At 35.9% G+C, this 22,058-nt stretch overlaps 2 protein-coding genes and 1 pseudogene across 3 annotated transcripts; all 3 read left to right on the plus strand.

The window, feature by feature from the left end:
- The first annotated feature begins 1,374 nt into the window (after positions 1–1,374).
- LOC17894035 (terpenoid synthase 1) lies at positions 1,375–3,584 on the plus strand. The gene is given in 7 exon segments (XM_023787563.1): positions 1,375–1,447; positions 1,522–1,704; positions 2,188–2,383; positions 2,502–2,717; positions 2,797–2,874; positions 3,220–3,283; positions 3,378–3,584. Coding segments are annotated over 7 exon segments (1,017 nt in total).
- A 4,440-nt stretch (positions 3,585–8,024) lies between these two features.
- LOC17896227 (SWI/SNF complex subunit SWI3C) lies at positions 8,025–9,366 on the plus strand. 2 transcript variants are annotated; one of them, XM_006303022.2, is made up of 3 exons: positions 8,025–8,258; positions 8,420–8,619; positions 9,160–9,366. In XM_006303022.2, exons 1-3 carry the CDS (start codon positions 8,243–8,245, stop codon positions 9,181–9,183), a joined length of 240 nt encoding a protein of 79 aa, XP_006303084.2. In that variant the 5' UTR covers positions 8,025–8,242; the 3' UTR covers positions 9,184–9,366. The 2 variants fall into 2 exon arrangements, with proteins under 2 accessions (XP_006303084.2, XP_023643873.1); XM_023788105.1 differs by lacking the exon at positions 9,160–9,366 and having other exon boundaries at positions 8,034–8,258; positions 8,420–9,088.
- An 11,519-nt stretch (positions 9,367–20,885) lies between these two features.
- On the plus strand, positions 20,886–20,994 carry LOC111832062 (annotated as a pseudogene).
- Positions 20,995–22,058: the final 1,064 nt, after the last annotated feature.

Consider the following 22,058-nt stretch of genomic DNA (forward strand, 5'->3'; position numbering starts at 1 on the left):
TATCCCTAATTGACAATGAGGATAAGAAAAATCGGATCAAATCCAAATCTACAATGAGAATAGTTCAATAGGGATGAACAAATACAATCCACAGCAACTCCACTTCATGCCAACGAGTTTTGAATTTAACAATGGATACGAATAAGTGTATTACCTCAGTTGTTGGGTTGCTTCTCGTGTTGATGAGAGAGACGATGGAGTTAAACGGAAGAGGAGCTCGATCGTGGTTGAAGATGAAGAAAAGATCGTGGTTGAAGATGAAGAAGAGAGAAGATGGTGGTGGAGTGGGGTCTGCGTCCATTTTCTTTTTCCTTTTTTTATTTAATTAAATCAATCAATAAGCAGGGGCAAAATTTGTCCTTTATTTAGTCAATATAAGTCAAAGCTACTTAGAACATGCAAGGATAGGCTAGTATATAAATTATGGTCAAAAGGCACATCAGATTTTAGTCCTTAATTTCAACGAAGAAAACTAATGACTTTGATTTGAAAATAATTATGTGTATACTTTTTTCGTGGACTCTTGAATTTGTCAAACTTCACTTTTTATGTACACGAACAAAACTACAAAAGACCAACAATACTAACAGAATAATATATTTTGAAAAATTCAAGAGTCAAAATAATATATTTGACAAATAATATATTTCATTTTCAGACATTTTCTGTCGTCCTTACGTATAACATTTTCAAACTTTATCGTTCATCATATTGCATTCAATTGTTTTTTGATGTATACTAAAATATTAGCCAAATGACTTAGTCAAATGATTTATTTTTACAGCCTTCTATCTATCACAGTTATAATTCGGCAAATCTCATTATCGGAAAAAATTGTCAAAATCAATTCTAACTAGGTGCTCACAATTTTTTAAGACCATAATGTCCGGTAAATATCAAATTCACTAAAAAAATTTCAACCTAAATTATATGAAAGTGTGGAAGCTCCTTTGGTCTAGTAGTTGAGCAAGGATTGTTGAAAGCTTCTACACCAAGATGTCTGGGGTTCGACGTCCAGATAGTGTGATTTATTAATTTGTAGATTAAGGAGACAAGCACAATTAGAACCGTTTGCCGAGATTCTACGCATGTAGAAGAAGGTGTCGTCAGAAAAGGGTGTAATCTATGGTGAATCTAATAGGGTCGGAGAGAATTGTCTGTAGTAGAATCGTCAAGGTAACAGTTCTCATAATTTGCAATAAATAATAAATCAAGAGTTAAAAGAAAAAAACTATATGAAAGTAGCTAAAATCAACATATACCGAAACAGTATTAGTTATCCCCTTAACATCAATGAGTCAGTCGACACCATGTCAATGACGGGGCATCATAGTTTTGTAAAACGACGTTGTTTTGTGAGTTTAGGCTTCTAGAATGGAAGCCCACAATTTAATAGTTTCCACCATCTTTTGGATTTTCAGGACATACGGTTACAATATGTCTTCTGGTACGAGAAGGATATCTCTAGCTAATGTTTTGTTTCCCTTTCATATTGACAAAATGCTCCACTTGTCAAAACAGATGTGTTCAAGAGATTTCAACGGAAAGATGGTACCTTCAAGGAGTGTCTTGTCGTGGATGCCAAAGGAATGTTAAGCTTATACGAAGCCGCACATTTGGAGACACAGACAGAGAAGATCTTGGAGGAAGCATTGAGATTCACACCTGGCCAGTTGGTGTTGTTAGCTGAAGGAGGGAATCTGTAACAACCCATCCCGGTGGGAACCCCTACCACATGGCACACCCCGCCATATGGCAGCTACAAGCGCTGCAGCGCATCGACCCTAACCTCTCTCCTGTGGGCCGCCAAACTGCGCAGGTCACTTGCTCGCAGCCCCCTGGCCCACCAGGTAGGTTATTGGTGCGCCTGGCGTTCCTCGAACCCAGGTCCTCACCCTTTAACAACCTTCCCACCGTGTAAGTTGTCACCAATTGACCTGCAGATCAATTGGTGACAACTTACACGGTGGGAAGGTTGTTAAAGGGTGAGGACCTGGGTTCGAGGAACGTCAGGCGCACCAATAACCTACCTGGTGGGCCAGGGGGTTGCGAGCAAGTGGCCTGCGCAGTTTGGCGGCCCACAGGAGAGAGGTTAGGGTCGATGCGCTGCAGCGCTTGTAGCTGCCATATGGCGGGGTGTGCCATGTGATAGGGGTTCCCACCGGGATGGGTTGTTACAGAATCTCCCACCTCATATCTCGAGGCTTATAAAAATATCTCTTTACATTCCTCAGCGTTATAATAACAAAACGATATTCGCAAAGAGATACATTTCGTTTTACGAGCAAGAAGAAGATCATGACAAGATGTTACTCCAGTTTTCGAAGCTAAACTTCAGATTCTTACAGCTGCATTGGATTCAATAGGTGGAAACGCTTACCAAGTATTATATTTAAATTGTTATATTTATCACACACAAAAAAGTACATATGTGTTTATTATATAGTTATGAGATTGAAAGCTCTTATGAAATAGATACTTACATGTATTTTGTTGTGTAGGTGGTGGAAGGAGCAAGACCTTGCAGCTAAGCTCCCACCTTACTTCAGAGACAGAATGGTAGAATGTTATTTTTTCACATTTGAGGTCCAGCCACAGTTTTCACATGAGAGAGTTTTAGCGGCTAAGTTTTTCATGCTCTACACCATTGTTGATGAAACATGCGATAGATTTGCATTTTTTCCTGAAACCAAAATTCTTGTCGAGTGCATGGAGAGGTATAATTACATTACATTATCTATATGAAATTACATTCTCTTTAGTGATAGATGCTTGATATAAAAGTACTCGATCCAGATTGGTTCCAGATTCGGTGGACAGTCTACCAGATTATATGAAACCCATCTTCAAGTTTACACTCAATGTTTTCGAAGAGTCTTAAAGCATGAGTAGGTCTGAAGAAGACGAATCCTACATTGTCCAAGGAGCACTAGTAGAGGTTAAATTAAAATTAAAATCATATATGGTCATGGTCAAATCATAAAAAGTTTTTATACTAATTAATGTCTGAAGTAAGATAAAATTAATCATATATATCTATTGACATTTTGCTTGTACTTTTATGTAAGCAGTTTAAGATTCTCATGAGATCTTATCTTAAATTTGGCGAATGGGAAGAGACAAACACGGTGCCTACATCTGACGAGTCCATGGAGGTTAAAGACACTCAAATCGTCATTTTCGCAGCTTTACTACTATGTTTTCTTGGTTAAAATCCAGGCCAGAACTCGTTCGAGCTATAGCTAGAAATACCCGTCTGTTGAATGACATGACCGGCTGTGAGGTACACCTTCATTATGTTCTACCTCTTTTGCGCTAGCTAGATGGATACTATTTTGAATCGTACATTGACTAGTAATATTTTGTGGTATGAACAGGATGACATGAATAGAGGGGATGAAGCCAATGTTAATGAAGAGTTCTTGAAGATAGCGAAAAAAATGCCAATTCATATCCTCCATCGAGCCATTAATTGCGGAAGTATGTCGATTATAACCTATAGGGATGGTGATGGATACACCAATCCCATTGGAAGATTTAAGCACCATATGACCTCCTTGTTCGTAGATTTGATGCCCCTTTGAATATCCAATCATATTAGTTATGCAATGAGATATTATCCATTTGCAATTTGATAAAAATTCTTGCAAGAAAAAATCCAACAAATGTTATTTTGGTTTTAATTTATGTATTACTATATTTCACATGACTTTTACTATGGTGGGTGCATTTTGTCATTTTGGTGTGTTCCTTAATTTATTTTTCTATTATCTACAATGACCTACTTTCTTAAGACATATTTAGCTAAGGTAATAACTTTTCACTTTTATTTGTATTCCCTAAATGACTTGTAGTAGTAGGACACAAATTTTTCTTCGAACGAATGTAAAATTATATTCAATCGAAATTTTCTTTTTTACAACCAAGTTTAGTTTTGTTTGATATTTGTCGTCAACAAACATTTTTTAACCTCGTTTTCGATATATATCTATTAGGCACCATATATACCTTGAGATTATAATATATTTTAAATCTTGTGAAAGACTGAAAGTATAATATTTAAATAAAATGAAATCATTCATGTAAGTCTATATAAAATATTATTGAATACGCTACGAAATTGTAACGTCCGTATAGTACATTCGTTAGGTTTTCTAATTCAAGTGTCGTGTGCCCTAATACTCGAAATAAAGTGTCCCATCCGTTGTCGACTTGATCAGCTCTCATGAAAACAGAGGGTTACTCCTTCAGATATCTCAATCTTTTTTATTGTATTTTTAACAAGGAAGAGTTTTATTATAAATAAATATATACCACAATTTGTGCATAGTTTGCAAACATTACAATAACTTTTTGTTCTTATTTTTTTTTTTTTGGTTCAACAATTATTTCAAAACCTTTAAGGACATTCTCAACAAAGGAATGAATGGATCATTTAGCTAAAGAATCCGGCTATACATGGTAGTTTCTATCATCAAATTAGAACCAGAAGAAAAAATAATGAAAATCTAAGAGAGCTATTCTATTTTTTATAATAAATATCACAGAAGATTCTTTTAATTCTTTTTTGTTGTAAGTTTCAATTTTTACTTATAAAAGCTAAAATATAGATTTAAAGTGGGTCGACACACACTTGCAATCTATAAGATTACAAATTTCAACTTCTTGAATCATAGTAGAGTTACAGTCTCTTGCTATAACGCTTGTGACCTAAAGCTTGAATAGATGAGAGATGACTTCTCACTTGTTTGTTAATCCATGGGGTTAGAGAAGTATAAGTGGAATCGATGGTAAGAGAAAGAATTAAACATTAAGTTAAACAATAAGGGCCATGTAATAGTTTTAGACTTTAGAGATAGACTACATGGGTGAAAGAAGCTACAACAGCAACAACATAAAAAACAAACAACAGAAATACATTATAGGCCACTGAATATGAACTCAATGACCTACTACAATAGATATGATATAATAGTATTACTCCTCATCTTCTTTATCGTCGTCTTCTTCCTCCTCATCTTCATATCTTAGTTCGCGAATGCGAATTTCCATCTTGACTACCAAGCTTTCATCCAGGTAAGGGTAAGGAACAAACATGGATTTCACCCCAGGAGATTCGAAACTCACCCTTTGAATCCTATTCATCTCGTCAATTGTATCTGTAAACTCTACATTTCCCCTCCGGCAAATGAGATCATAGCCAAAATTCCAACCTATTGTAGCACAAGGAGCAGCGAGTAAGTTCGCGGTCACATACAACCTGTCTGGCCCCTTAAAAGCCTGAAGAATAACCAATGGACCATGATTATATTCCTGAAGGATTAACATCGTCTCTTACATGTTTTGTGGTACGTCAACGTCAACGTACTGGCCAGTCCTGAACCTTGATGAGTAACTAGCCTTGTGGCAAACAGTGAAAGAATAGTAGGTAGATATTCTTATCGAAACCAGCGTAGTCGCAAAATGGTACAAGGCAATAGCACACAAAACCATCACACTCCTTCTCATGGTCGACTAACTGTTTGCCATGAGAGAGTTTTCCGGGCAACCATGCTTGGCGTTTCGGCATGGTAAAAAGACTGCTTCCACAAGTCTCTCCAATATTCGACATCTATATATACCAACGGGCAAAGTACAGGAGGTCCATTTATTACTCATCAGCATAACACAACAAGAAGAGCAAGCTATATGTCCATTTTCACACTGAGATGTAAAAAAAGAGTTAGTTAATATTATCAAAGTTGTATAGAGAAGAGAAACTAAGCCAATTGAGAAAAGATTAAATTTTAACAGAATCATCCTTCTCGGACTGGTAAGTAGTGAAATTATTATTTTTTACCACCAAAACAATTATAAACCAAGAAGAAGAGAGAGACCTGAAAGATAAGACTCGTCAATGGGTGGCAGCAAAGGGGACGGTCAAGAAGAACAAGGTCGAATAGTATCAAAGACCGTCCCATCGTCAACACTTGAGATTAGTCTTTGCCTCTTTGATCCGCGGTTGCGGCGTTATCCATTCCTATCAAAGAATATAAGAGATGTGGTGGTGGTGGTCTGGTGGTCTGGTGGAGGCTTTTACATGTGCTTTGCTACTTATATACACGTACAGAAAGAAACGGTGTCGTGTCTTAAACCATTGTTTCCTTTCATGCAATGATTTTTTCTAAGTTTAAATCTTTGACTATGACTATATTTTATCTTCTTTCGTACATGTAATAATTTTTTTTCTAAGTTTTGATCTTTAACTATGACTATATCTTATCTGAAAAGTAATATACAATTAATTTTTAGACTAGTTTCTCATTTTGGATTAATTTCAAAATACAATTTCATCAATAATATTTTTTCCTGGAAATACACCTTCTCTAAATTTGTTTATTAAAAATGCCACTGAAAATCTAATATTTTATCTAATTGTATGTTTGTAAACTTATAAAAATATAAATAAACTACTTTTTGAAACCTTATAAATTTGGATTGAATTTTCGAATAGTAGTTACTATCTTTTCAAACATTAGAAAAATTATATTTAGATAATGACATATAAAATAATTTTGGTAGATATTATTATAAGAAAAAAACACAGCATGATCCCAACAGTTTGAATATATTTTCTTTCACTGCCGATGCAAATCCACATTTTCGAGTCATTATAGTGTGCACCAAAAACATGGCTTTTAGATCCGTGTAAGAGCCAATGTAGGCACAGTTCGGTATTGCAGAACGAGCATCTCTTGTTTAGTTTGACACAGCACATGATTCACAAGCTAGCTGCCCGTTATGACACCTGCCCGGTTCGAAGAATTTTAAAGCCTTTGGGCCTTTTATTATTAGAAAAACAAATTCTGTATTATTTTTAATAACTTTTTTTTGGGGCTTCATTATATCAAATTGAGCGAGAGTTAGTACAAATTCTTTATTGTAGTTCTCGACATATTTATCTAGGCATTGAGAGAGAGAAACATATCTTGTATTATGCTGGTCGGCTCTATTTTTTCTTATCCGATCATTCAATAAAAGCCTTCCTACTCAGTACTAGTTTTATTACTACTATATGATTTTTGACGACCTTCATTATCAACAGTTTACATTTGTTTTCTTGCATTTATAATGACATCAAAAATTTATAATCAAATAGCCTAAACCAATTGTATGGTTACATGGATTAGATTATGGGCTTCCAACTTAAAATCAGTTGGCAATGAGTGGAGAGGCCCATTTCTTTTATATACCATTTAAGATCCTATTCAACTTCCAATATGAGATATTGTTATCCCTAATAACATGTACACCATTATTGTCGAATGACCAAGACTGAAAATTTATCACTAGTATTTCAGTCATTTTTTATATATATCTCTTGTTCATTAGTCTCAACTCCCAACAATAGGTTGGTAATAGCTAGCCCTTGTCATTCGGGTTCTCCAGTCGGGTTCAGATAAAAACCGTTCGGGTTTGGATTTTTGGGTAGAGGATTTTAGGACCCAATAGGATAAATATAAAAGTTCGGTTCGGTTTCGGTTCGGGTCCATTTGGGTTTAGGTCGGTTCGGTTATAATAGTTACAGATATTGTTATCTTATCAAGGGGGATAAGAAAAGTTAGTTCAATTAGTCTCAAGGGGGCTAAAACAAGTTAGTTCAATTAGTCTCAAGGGGCTAAGGAACCAGGAAACTAGTTGACGGAAAAAGAAACTAAGAGACTATATAATATGGAAAAGTTGCTGGGACAAGAAAAATTGTGTTGACACTCAAATTAGCTTACAAAGCCTTAATTGATCTCTTATTGAAGTAATTATGAAACTTATCAAGACTTCACAATTCAACTTCAAGACCGTTGTGTGCCCTAAGAGCATGATTATCGGCGTATTCAGCCATGGTCCCAACCTTTTTCATGATTTAATTTAAATCTAAATGTCTCAATAACTGAAGAAACGTTCGTAAAAACGGGACAATTGAAGCTGGTCCTTCCGCCTACGTGTCATGGGCTTATTGGTCGTGAGTTAAGTGGGTATAGAATTTTTTTCCGGGGTTGATCATTTTCTTTTCTCCTCTTTTTCTCTCTCTCTCTCGACTCTCTCTCGACGAAATAAATTCCGAGAAAAAGGTTTACTGTGTTGCTCGCGAGCTAGAAATCAGAGCGACTTGGAGCAGAGAAGACAAAGAAAGCAAGTCTTATACGTTTGGTTCTTCCTTTGATTCCACAGAAACCAAACCTCACTTTCTCCATCTTCGTCCACAAGAATGCCAGCTTCTGAAGGTAAAATTGCAATATAGAAACGAGTTTCTCATCTTTTATCTCCCTCAAAATCCGAACTAGAATTGGGATTTGACTTACCCATATAAATTGTATCTATGGGCAATTTTACTTTTGCGAGGAGCCGTATGAATTGAATTACCCTTTTTCCAATTCCGTCGCCGATAGAAGAGGGAAATGGAAACGACGGAAGCGAGGGGGGTTATCGGCGGCGAGGAAACCGAAACAAGAGGAGGAAGATATGGAGGAAGAAGACGAAGAGAACAACAACCACAACAACGAAGAAATGGATGATGTTGATAATGCCGATGAGCTTCAGCAGAACGGCGGCGTAACTCCCGATCCGGGACACCGTATTGGCGAGGTAGTTGAAGATTCCGGTTCGCGAATCTCTGATTTATGTTAGAATTGTGAGGCTTAATGCAGTATCAGCTTTTGCTGGTTGGTACTAGTATTGTAGTAGTCATAAGGGTTAACCACAAATTTGTCAACATGTGAATCTGCTGGGGTGGGGCTCGGCCTCCGAACCGTACGTGGGGTTAATCTCTATTACAAATTCTTTGTGTATTTTGGTGCCTCTCTCTAACCTGATAACTAGTATCGCCTCCTTTTCTAAAGATATCCCAAAGGGTTCTTATGGCCGTAGCTTCTAAATGTATAAGTTCTTATCTTCTTTTTGTCTGGTGCATTGTTCTTTGTTTACGTTACTCTGAAAGCAACTTCATTTCATATCAGATGTTTCTTACTGTCTGTGTAATGGAAAGGAAGAGGTATTAGAACTTTTACACATCTTCTATCTAAAAAAATAGAATAACTGCTGTCTTTGAGTATAATTATATTTCTGGTATTTTGGTTCCCAGTGCTCAAATTTATTGTTTTTACTTTTGCTGTTACATTTGAACAGATTGGTTTGCACCAAACACAGTGAATCGGCTAGAGAGGCAATTGGTTTCCAAAATTCTAAGAATGTCGATCAATAAAATGTTGGTAAAATCTTTCTATGGTTATGTCAAATGTTTTTAATGTCTTTATTGTATGTTTTCAAGCTTAATCCTTGTTTGTAACTTTGTAATTTTAATATGTTTAATATTAATCCAATATTTATTATATTTTTCCTTTTGTAATTAATCTATTTAATATGTTTTTCCTTTTGTAATTTAAATTAAAAAATTATTTAAAAAACAAAATATATTATATTTATAATGGTGGGACAAAATATCAAGATACACCAATGCTCAACCTTCAAATTATATCAATTGTCCTACATGCAAAAAAATAAAAACAAATTAGAGGGACCAACAGATGGGACAAACCAATGTGCATGGTCTAATACTCCAAATCAAGAGTCTCATATAACTGTTGTCGACTTGATCCGCACTCAAGGGAACATAGGCTTACTCACTCCTCCAAATATGTCGGTCCTAGCTACTTTGGTTTGTGTGCCCTAATACTCGAAAACATGAGGTCTACTTTTTTGTGTTTATAAATTGTAGTATACTTTATGGGAGGCACTGTGCAATGGTGTCGAGGATTCAATTGTTTTTTTTTTGCGGAACTATAATAAAAAAATACATTACCAATTTGTGCATACTTTGCAAAACATACAATAAATTTGATTTCTTATTTGAAAATAATAAATAATTCAAAACCTTTAAAGACATTCTCAACAAAGGGATAATTTAGCAAAAGAATTCGACTATACATGGTGATTTCCATCAACAAATTAGAAAAAAAAATATTGAAAAACTAAGAGAGCTATTCTAATATTAAAAAGATATATCACAGAAGATGCAATGCTTTACAAAAAATTTGATTATAAATTTCAATTTTTACTTGCAAAAGCTAAAATATGAAAGTGTTAGATTTAAAGTGGGTAGAGACACACTTTGCAATCTATCAGTTTACAAAGTGGGTAGGCCACCCTGTAAATTTATAAGGAATCCTCACTTGTTTGTTAATCCATGGGGTTTAGAGTAGTTTGGATGGTCACCAATCTCCATGAACCCTCCACAATATCAAAATATTGCTTAATGAATTATAAGAACAAAAAGAAGTATGAGTAGAATCAATGGTAAGAGAAAGAAACATGGACTCGACAAAGACTCTATGTCCAGAAAGTAGAGATTTGCAATTTGTTTACCCTTTCCAATCATTGATCCCCGAGTAGGATCTTGTATAGCACAAGAATTGTCATCAAACCAGACTCTACAACCCATACTTTTTGTTAAAGCATTGACATATAGAAGATTGAACTTGAATTGGGGAATGATATGACTATGGTCGAGCAAGACCCGGAGCTCGAAGTAGAGGAAGCCGTTGACGAGGAGCAGCAAGAAGACAAGGAGCAGCACGTAGCGGAGGAGCAGCTCAAAGCGGAGGAAGCACTAGACATCCCGGAAGATCCTCCAGCACACTCAAGGCTTAAAGAGCTCAACCCATCAACCAATAGAAGACTTAGGGAGCTAGACAAGAAGCAAGAAGACGTGGCTCAAGTCTCCTCAAGAATCATCACGACTCAAAAGGTTCGGTAAAGGGTTAAGTGTTGCTTATGCACTCTTTTTCCCTTGTCAAGTTTTGTCCAATTGGGTTTTCTTGACAAAGTTTTTAATGAGGCATAAGTAACACTTTCAAGGCCATTTATCAAGCCAAATTCGTGGGTCCAAGGCCCAACACTTTGCCTTGGACCATTTTCTATCTTTTCTCTTCATTCTTGCATTTATTGTTTTGTTATTTCCAAGAATTGGTCCATGGTCTTGCATGAATGTATTTCCAAGGCACTTGTGTATTTCCAAGGCACTTCTCTCTCATTCCCTTCTACTATATAATCCCCCTCTACCTCTCATTTGTAACTCATCTAATCTTTTATCAAAAACTCTTTCTAAGTTAGATCACTCTATCTTGTTCTTTTCTTTGGTGTGTAATATCCATAGGCAAGTCCAAGTTCGGTAAATCAAAGGCTCTTCCGCAACCTTTGTGCGACCATTCGCTCCACATCCTTTGATCTAAGAGATCCCCCGATCCCTTAGGTGCAAAGCCTATCATTGCCTCAACTTCAAGAGTGTCGATTTTAGGAGAGTCTTATTATGGAATATATAAGACATCATGAAGAATTAGATTGCCCAAATGAATAGTTCCTATCCCAACAATGCTCACAGAGATTCCATTTGGAAGATCCACAACATTGTGAATAGGTTTAAGCGAAAGCAAAGAAGATTGCTCATGAGAAATATGATTAGTAGCTCCTGAATCTATAACCCAAGCAGAAATGGCAGGAATGTTGCCATAAAGAGAACAGCCATATGGTCGATCAATGCTGGTAAAAGAACAAAGGACAGAAGGAGAAAAAGTACCAGACATTGGACCAGTGGATGAAGAAGAAGGTGCAGAAACTGAGACAGAGTGAACTTCTGGTGTGTGAGTGGTGCTGGGAGGCTGAAGCTTGCTGGCAAGGAAGGACATAAGTTGTTGAATTTGAGATGATGACAAATCACCAAAAGTATCTCCACCTTCAGAAGAAACCTCATCAAGAGCCACATTTGCAACAACTGCTTTTTCAGACCTCTGATTTTGCTTGAAACTGGTAGGATACCCATGCTTCTTCCAGCATTTATAAACAACATGACCAGCTTTACCACATAAAGTACAATATGATTCTATTTCCTTTTTGTTGATCCGAATTACCAACTCCTTGTGTGATAGAAGACTGAGAATATTTACTGAACCCTTGAGACTGTGAGTGTGATACCTGAAAAGCAGCAGAGTTGAGCTCATAGTGAAGAGGAGCTTTTACAGTTTTCTGGCTATCATCTTGGTCCAAGAGATTGTAAATCTCAGAGAGAGAAGGAAGAGTCTTCTTCATGAGGATGCGGCTACGGATATTGTCATAGAACTCATTTAATCCCATCAAGAAGTCAATAACAAGATTAGTCTCCTTTTCTGCAAGAAGATCCTCAACAGTGTGGGGAGTAGTTTGAATATTGGAATGTTCTTCCCACAAGGTTTGAGTCTGAGTGTGATATGAAGACAGATCCAAACTGCCTTGTTGAAGAGAGTGAAGTTGGTGACAAAGCTTGTATAGGCGAGGAAGATTGGACTTGTGAAAGCGAGTGTGAAGATCCTTCCAAATGTCAGAAGAGTACTTGATGTACAAGATGCTGGAATAGAACTTCTTAGAAACGCTGTTCAACAACCATGATTTCACCATTGAATTGCAATGAGACCAAATCTTTAAATACGGATCACATTCATCTGGTTTAACAATAGATCCATCAAGAAATCCTAGCTTGTTCTTAGCTTCAAGGCTCGTAACCATAGCAACATACCAGACATTGTAATTATTGCCATCAAGAGGTTCCGATACTAAGACTAAGCCAGGGTGATCAGAACTATGTAAATGATACGGTGAATATATATTATCCGGTGAATCTGATACCTCAAAAGGATCATGAGATGGAGTAGAGAGAGATCGGCGAGCTGAACCACGATCGGGAGGAAGAGAAGCTCGATTCACCGTTCCCGAAGAATTGTGAGACGGAGGAAGACCAGATGGCTCACCGTGTCCTCGAGGTGACACCGCAGTGCCGTATTCAGGTGAATCGGGAGCTAGAGTGCGATAATTCGACTTGCAATTTCGTTTTCCCATGACGAACTCAAATCCAGCTGCGATAAGACAAAATCTAAGCTAAGTGAGTGGAGAAAAAAGAAAGAAGAATCGAATCGAAGAAGAAGGAGCTCAACAGAAGAGATCGGAAGAGATTCTGGCAAAGAACCGGTGAGATTCCAATGAAACGAAGCGGAAGAGTTTGTTAGAGATCGATGAGAGTGAGAGTGAGAGTATTATGCTCTGATACCATATTACCAAATAAACTCATTCTCATTTATTAACATAAACTTTACAATTGTGGGTTTATATACACAGACATGAGGCCTAAACCAATGCCACTAAACCGACTCTATACTAACTATCTACGGTTTATACTGGTTTATAGAGGTTACTAGTTTACAATGTTCTCTATATACTAATAAACACTAAGTATAACAAAAAGGCCAAAAGAGTTTTAGACTTTAGAGATAGAGTTTATGGGTGAAAGAAGCAACAACAACAAAAATACATCACTAGGTCAGTGAATATGAACGCGTCCTAACACTAACAAAACGAAAAGCCAACATACCAAACTTTAATATATGTACCCAAAAATGGTCTTCCTTGAACTCTTCTCTCTCCTTGGACTGCTCGCTCCCTTAGCTCTTATTTGGCATCACCACTTATAGTTCTTCCAGGGTTCTCCAGGGTTCTCCATGGTTCCAAGTCTTTGCATGTGCTGCTGCTCGAGGCTGTTACATGTGCTTCACTACTTATATATACGTTGAGAAGATAGGGTGCAGTTATAAACCCTTCTTTCCTTAAAACGCACGCAACATGTTTTTTAAGAGTATATTGAGATTTAGTGGAGGAGAAAATTTGTAACGCTATCACTAGCTAGATCTTATCTTAACCTCATTATTGTAAGTTATCTTTCCCTTTTTACAACAAGGAAAAAACATAAGAATTAAATATTTACAATTTTGTTTCACTACAAGAAAACACGCGTATTGCGAGGGAATCTTGCTAGGGAAGAAATGCCTAGCAAATTTGCGATGCTGGTACTAGGCCGTTGCGAGTACCACAACGCGCCTCATAGATCCCTCACAAATTTGCTAGGGCACTATGCCTCGCAATATTGCGACGGCATTGCAACCCACTTGCAAGGTAGTAATCATCCGTTGCAAAATACTAGCTATACTGCGAGAAAATAACTAGGCAAAAAATTTAAAAATGTTAGGCACAAACGTTCGCTAAAGTTGGATAAAACCCTCGCAAGTTGGTTGCAACTACCTAGCTAAATCCCTAGCAATTCCATAGCGAAAGTTAGGCGAAAACATTTTAATTGACTTTGACAGAGTTGTTGGGATATTGTTCAAACTTGAGTTGGAAATTGTGAGACAAGATTTTTTCCCTTGCAATTGCCTAGGAATTCGCTAGCAATGCCGTAGCGAAAGTTAGGCAAAAAAATTTTAAATGACTTTGACATTGTTGTCGGGATATAGTTCGCACTTGTGTTGGAATTCTAGCACCTGTTTTTTCCATTGTAAATTCCTCGCAAATATCCCTAGCACTCTTTTCCATTGTAAATTCCTCGCAAATATCCATAGCACCAGTTTTTTTTTGCCTATAAATAGCAAATGCATTATGAACTAAATTTGTAACTCAAAACATTTACAAAACACAAATTTATTCTAGAGAAAAAGTCCTCAAAAATGTAAGCCATTTGAAACAATGGCTTGCAGCGGGGAGCATGAGATATACGCAATACGACGATGGATGTACAATCATAGAGATCTGGCGACCGGTGATGTGACGAGGGAATTGTACAATGGTTTACGGGGGTTCATGTACCAAGCAACAAACCAACCTTTTGCTCGTGACAACAATACAATTTTCTGTCCATGTCGTAAGTGCCTAAACGAAAAATATTTGGAGTTTAATCTAGTGAAGAAACATCTTTATAATAGAGGGTTTATGCTTAATTATGTATGGTTTCGTCATGGAGAGGGTTGTAGCGATAATGCTGGAAGTAGTACGCATAATGTTGTTGGTCAACCTAGTAATTATGAAAATTATGGGTATCAAGAATATGATCAATTTGGTTTTCATGGGTTTAACCACGAAAATAGATTCTATGATATGGTTAATGATGCATTTAATGATGCATTGTACAATCATGTTTTTCATCTTTATGAAAACTTAATTTTGTATTTCCTGAATTGTAGGTTTCCAAGATTTATGGCCTGCTTGAGTTTTTTTTTTAAACAGAATTATAATAATAATGTGTTAAAAAAAATTATAAAAAAAATTTGAAAGAGTTTCGGGAAATCATAATAAAAATACCACTACTTTGTGCATAGTTTGCAAAAGATACAATAACTTTTTCTTCTTATTTGAGCAGATAGTTTTTTTCTTTTTTTTTTTTGGCTTCAACAATTATTTTACAATATCTAAGGACATTCTCAACAGAGAAAGGAAGGGATAATTTAGCAAAAAAATCTGACTATACATGGTAGTTTCCATCAACAAATTAGAAATTAAATATTAAATATTGAAAAACTAAGAGAGCAATTTTAATATTAAAAAGAAATGATCACTTTAAAGTGGCTCCACTTACAAATCTATAAGGTTCAGTTATTAATATTTAAATTCAAAAGAAAAACAAAACTTTACAAATTATAACTTATAGAGTCACAATTAAATATGTATGAGAGATGACTCATTCATTGCTAGAATGCGTATAGTGCAAGGTACTATTTTATTGATTTTGACTTTCTTCGTGGCTTGAGGTTTAAACCTCAGTTCATTAGTTATTTTATACAATGTCAAATGATCTAAACGCAAGTCAATTACTACAGGGGATAGAACTTTCTCACGTTAGAAAGGATCTGTTGCGGATTCAGTAGTGGGAGTTTTCCTCACCGATAATGTTGTAGATCATTCATCAAGGTAATGCCTTCAAGTGATTTGTAATAAACACAGGAAATGTGCAACATGAATGGTTTTCAAAATTATTAAGTTCTTCACCTTTGCAGTTCTGCATATATAGATCTTGCTGCTGAGTTTCCTATCAACTGGAACTTCAACAAGGGATCATCTCCTAAACAGTGGGGAAGTTCGGTAACTCATGAAACAGTGATGAAATTGGATCCGATATATGCAGTTTCAAATCCAAGAATTCGCAATCCAACTTGTGTCATCATAGAGGAGATTGATGATGATGAGGACGACACCAATGCTGTTTGTTGCCAGGAATCCTCTAAAGCCAGTGACAGTTCCATCAATTTGTATCAACAATGATGCTGGTGAATCCATTTCAAACATGTTTTGTGAATGAAGTTGATTACCAAATGGTGAAAAGCAAAGGCCTTATATCAAACACGGACAGTCATTCTGCGGGCACGTCTGCTTCTTCTCATTCTGAATCTGAACCAAAATGAAGTACCACATGAAGTAGAGAACTGTGATGGTGATGCATTAACAAACATATTCTTTGAAGAAAATCAAGTTCAACATATGTCCCAGCAACAACAAGTACAGGAGAGTACCCTTCAGGCTGGAAGTAGTTGGTTTCTTCTTCTCCTTCTTCTTCACAACCTCCGTTCTTGTGTTTTTTTCCTAGTATTGTGCATGAAGGGTACTCTCCAGTTCTTGTTGATGGCTAGACATATGTTAAACTTGAATTTCTTCATAGAATCTGTTTGTGAATGCATCAGCATCACAGCTCTCAAATCCAGGTGGTACTTGCTTTAGGTTCAGTTCACAATGAGAAGAAGTAGACGTGCCCGTAGAAAGACTGTCTGTGTTTGATATCAGGCCTTTGACTTTCTCTATTTGGGAATCAACTTGCTTATTCACCAAATTTGTGTAAAATGGATCCAGCAGCATCATTGTTGATTGATTTGTAGAGCTGATGAAACTGTCACTAGTTTTAGTGGATTCCTGATAACAAACAGCATCAGTGTCGTTATCATCATCATCAATCTCCTGTACGATCACACAAGTTAGATTACAAATTCTTGGATTTGAAACTGCATATTTCGAATCTAATTTCATCACAATTTCATGAGTTACTAAACTTCCCCACTCTTCAGGAGATCCCTTGTTGAAGTTCAGTTGATAGGGAACTCAACAAGAAAATCCATATATGCAGAACTACAAAAGTGAAGAACTTAATAATTTTGAAACCCTTTCATGTTGCACATATCCTTTGTTTATTACAAATTGCTTTAATGCATTACCTTGATAAATGATTTGGAACATTCTGGGTGTGGAAAACTCCCACTACTGAATCCGCAACATATCAATTCCAACACGAGAAAGTTGTATCCCCTTCAGTGATAGGCTTTCTTTTAGACCATTTTACATTGTATAAAATAACTAATGAGTTAAGGTTTAAAACTCAAGCCACGAAGCAATGTCGAAGTCAAAATCAATAAAATAGTACTTTGCACTATACGTACCACAGTTGGTGTCTCTTGCTATAACGATTGTTTCCCAAAGCTTGAATATATGAGAGATGACTCTTTACTTTTATATCTGGTTAGAGTAGTTGATGGGTTTGGATGGCCACCATGCCTCCTAGGTGGATCATAGCGGGCAAAGAAGCTCCGTGTTCGACCATGCGTAGAGTCTAAGTCATAGAGAATGATCAATGGCCAGCGTTGGTAGCCGGCGCATAATTCTATATTGTATACAATGTAAAAACTCAAAGTTAGTTAGTATTATCATAGTTGTATTGAGAAGAGAAACTTTGCAAATGCAGTCAAAATATATATTTGATATAATTTAGAAATGTTTTGGTTTATTCATTAACATAAGAGAAATATCTATACATAATTAGATTTCTTTATATGATAGAATCGTATGATATTGTAACCCCCGTCTCCCTGAGCAAATGAGACAGCGTGCTACTTGCATTACTAGATCATTCATCTATCTTACTTCCACAAAATTTATAAAAAAAACTTCCTTTATTAGAAACCGTAAAAATAACTTGTCTTAACCATTCCAGGAAAATATCCAAAATAGTTTTATAAATAAAATTAAATCCGTTTTAAAAATAAGAAAATACTGGAAAAATAAATAAAACCCAAGTTTTCCAAAATACACCAGTAACGAGAATGAGTTGCGTAGCTACTCAATATTCTCACTTACAACTGGGGAAAAAGGAAAGAAGGGGTGAGTAACGAATTACTCAGTGAAATGACCCTTTTCGCCTACTAGGAAAAATGAAGAAAGAAACTACATTTAAACCACACTCATCAATCACATAGAAATAGACATAACAATCAACTACTCTACAACACTGTTCCGAGCTATAACACACAATACTCCTTGCCATAAGCAAGATATCCACATGTTCATTTATCTCTCATGACATTTCATACTTCCACTGGCCACTTTTATTGAGCTACAAAGAACTTGTCAATTCAATGCAAACCATTTCCACGTTCATCATCCTTAAAGATGGTAATCTAATTTAACATATCATACATCTTAAACTAATCTTTCCTAAAACATTATCTCAACCACTTTAAAACATTCATCACTCATCAAATGATCAATTCCTAATTATTTAAGACAACACTAGTTCGCAAGCAAATCTAATCCTATGGAAAAGAATCATGATGTATAAGAGTAATACTTATAATTGAATTTCCGCGGATCACAACCTCACCGGAATCTGGAATTGACTGAGAACTGGAAGAGAACTGCTTAAAATGGCTTGAAACAATCTGAAACTTGCAGCAGAAGAAAACAATACAAACACAGATTACGGTTTAACTAAGGTCTACCTTTTCTGGTGACTTTGAAGGCTCCAGCGTCTTTCCTGACACTTCGTTTATCAGTAACCACCGTCTACTTGACCTCAACTGATCAGAGATAACCGGAATATCTTCTCCAAAAGTCCAACCTGAATCGGGAATCTGATACTTGTTATTTCTGGGTTTAGAAACTGTAACTTTTAGCCAACTTGTAACTCGAATTTCGGATGAAGTTTACCTTGTAATGAAGAACCGTCAATTGCTACTTCTTCTTCGCAGCGAGATCTATCCAACGACACCAAAAGTGTGTTCTGGTTCCTTCAGATCCGACGGAAAACAGATCACCCAAAAAGCCACTTGAAACTGTTCCTTACTCCTCTTCTCCACTAGTAAATCCAATTGTTGCAGCACAAACCACGAAATTAGCAACCAAATAGAGACATAATCTATTGAATAAACCATATTCTTGATATATTTGTCTTACCTAATTGAAACCGGTGTTGAATGGTGAAGACGTGACGTGATCCAACGAGAAAGCAAAGCAATTACAACTCTTGATCACCAAACAATGGTCATGGAGGCTTGAAAACGGCTGCAGCCTGCAGGTAGAGGGAGATATATACATTATATACATACTAGCAGTTGACCCGCGCTACGCGCGGGAGGTTTATAATTTTTTGTTAATTTTTTATTTATATTTTGATATTTTATTTATTTTTTAATTGATTTTCAAAACATATTATAGTTATTTTCTCTTGAATTATTATTTTTCAATATTTAAATTTGGATTAAAAGCATTTTCTTTTTGATAATGTTATAAACTAATATTTCACTTTCATTTTGATTTTTCCCCTTTAAAATTTTATATATACAATTACATAAATGTTGTTTTTATTCTACCATAAATTTAAAATTTACTTACATTCTTAAACTCAGTAACACATTTAAAATTTTAAACTATGATCAATTTAAAATGAAAGTTGAATTATATTATTACCACTAACTAATAAAAATGAAAGTATTTCTTATTTAACATTTTATTTATTTACATAATTTATTTTTATTTGTATAAATTTTCTATTAATTAAATAAGTAGCATAAATATGCACTAAATGAATGTTTTAAATTTATTTTAATATAAAAAAAATGTGGGTTAGGTGGATGCTTAGGTGGCATCATGAGAAGAGAGAAAAAGCTAACTTTATATATATATAGATGTACACTGCACACACACTCTTAGGTTTTAGTGTTTTTTTATTGGACCCTTATGGGCTTGAATTGGGTATCACACATATCTCAATATGCTTAGTAGATTCTAATACATTCTAATAAAATTTGAGAAACCGAAACAATCATCCATCATGTTTCCTTGACCAAAACTTCTTGTCCTACACGAATCAATGTCCTAAAATGAAACTTCTTGTCCTATTCTAATACAAATCACTATTACATATAACCAAAAATCATCGCAGTGCAATAATAAACCAGGAAGAAGAGAGACCTGAAAGATAGAACTTGCCAGCAAATGGGACAGTCCAGAAGATCAAGCTCGAGATGTGTCGCAGTCTGTGCAATCACGTCATCACCACTTGCGGTTCTTCCAGGGTTCTCCATGGTTCCAAGTCTTTGTCTGTGCGGCTGCTCGTTGCTGTATAGGAGATTGTGGTGGTGGAGGCTGTTACATGTGCTTCTCTACTTATATATACGTAGAGAAGATAGGGTTCAGTGGTAAACCCTTCTTTCCTTAAAACGCATGCAATGTGTGTTTTTTTAGAGTTTAGAGATTCAATGGAGGAAAAAATTGTAACGCTGTCACTAGCTAGATCTTATCTTAACCTCATCATTTTAAGATATCTTTCCCTTTTAACAACAAAGAAAAAACACAAGAGTTGAATATTTACACTTTTATTTCACAAATAATTATGGTTTTCATTTTTAGTGAAAAAGTAATTTTGTATTTCCTGATTTTGTCTATACCAAGTTATAAATTTAACAAAACATCAATCTAAACTAGATTTATTTATCATTTGGAATTGATGACTTGAGTACTCTTCATTGAAATTTTCGTAACAATAAGTTGAATACCAGATTCATTAGTATTTGAAGTTTTTGAAAATAGTTTTCCCTAGTCCATCTTTACATGTATTAGATTATGAGATTCCAACTTAAAATCAATTGGCAATGAGTGGAGAGGCCCATATCTGATATATACCACTTAAGATCCTACTCAACTTCTAATGTGGGATACCGTTATCCCTTATACGTCCCCTCGAGATGATGGCTCTTTACGTCATAAATCTCGGTATGTTCGGGCATGAATCAGCGGGCCAACTATGGGGCCGGACCGATTGTGGATTGGGTTGAGTATGTACGGACCGGGCTCTGATACCATAGCAGATTATGGGCTTCCAACTTAAAACCAATTGGCAATGAATGGAGAGGCTCATATCTTATATATACCATTTAAGATTCTACTTAACTTCCAATGTGGGATATTGTTATCCCTAATAACATGTACACCAATATAGTCGAATGACCAAGACTGAAAATTTATCACTAGTAGTTCAGTCATTTTATATATATATCTCTCTGGTTCATTAGTCCCAACTCCCAACAATAGGTTGGTAATAGCTAGCCCTTGTCATTCGGGTACTCGGGTCGGGTTCAGATAAAAACCGTTCGGGTTTGGATTTTCTGGGTAGAGGAGTTTAGGACCCAATAGGGTAAATATAAAAGTTCGGTTCGGTTTCGGTACGGGTCCATTTGGGTTTGGGTCGGTTCGGGCATAATAGTTACATATATTGTTATCTTATCAAGGGGGCCTAAGAAAAGTTAGTTCAATTAGTTTCAAGGGGGCTATGAAAAGTTAGTTCAATTAGTCTCAAGGGGCTAAGAAACCAGGAAACTAGTTGACGGAAAAAGAAACTAAGAGACTATATAATATGGAAAAGTTGTCGGGACAAGAACAATTATGTTGACACTCAAATTAGCTTACAAAGCCTTATTATATCTCTTATGGAAGTAATTATGAAACTTATCAAGACTTCACAATTCAACTTCAAGACCATTGTGTGCCCTAATACTCCAAATCAAGAGTCTCATATAACCGTTGTCGACTTGATCCGTACTCAAGGTAACATAGGCTTACTCACTCCTCCAAATATGTCGGTCCTAGCAACTTTTGGTTTGTGTGCCCTAATACTCGAAAACATGAGGTCTACTTTATGGGAGGCACTGTGTAATGGTGTCGAGGATTTCATTGTTTTTTTTTTTGCGGAATTATAATTAAAAAAATACATTACCAATTTGTGCATAGTTTGCAAAACATACAATAACTTTTAGGGAAAATTACTTAGATAGACCATAAAAGTAGGTTTATTCCTTAAACATCCACATTTTTTTTTATTCCTTAGATGTTTAGTGAGATGGGTGTAATTACGATAAACACCC

Source organism: Capsella rubella, unplaced genomic scaffold, assembly GCF_000375325.1.
Source record: "Capsella rubella cultivar Monte Gargano unplaced genomic scaffold, Caprub1_0 scaffold_2, whole genome shotgun sequence".
Taxonomy (NCBI): domain Eukaryota; kingdom Viridiplantae; phylum Streptophyta; class Magnoliopsida; order Brassicales; family Brassicaceae; genus Capsella; species Capsella rubella.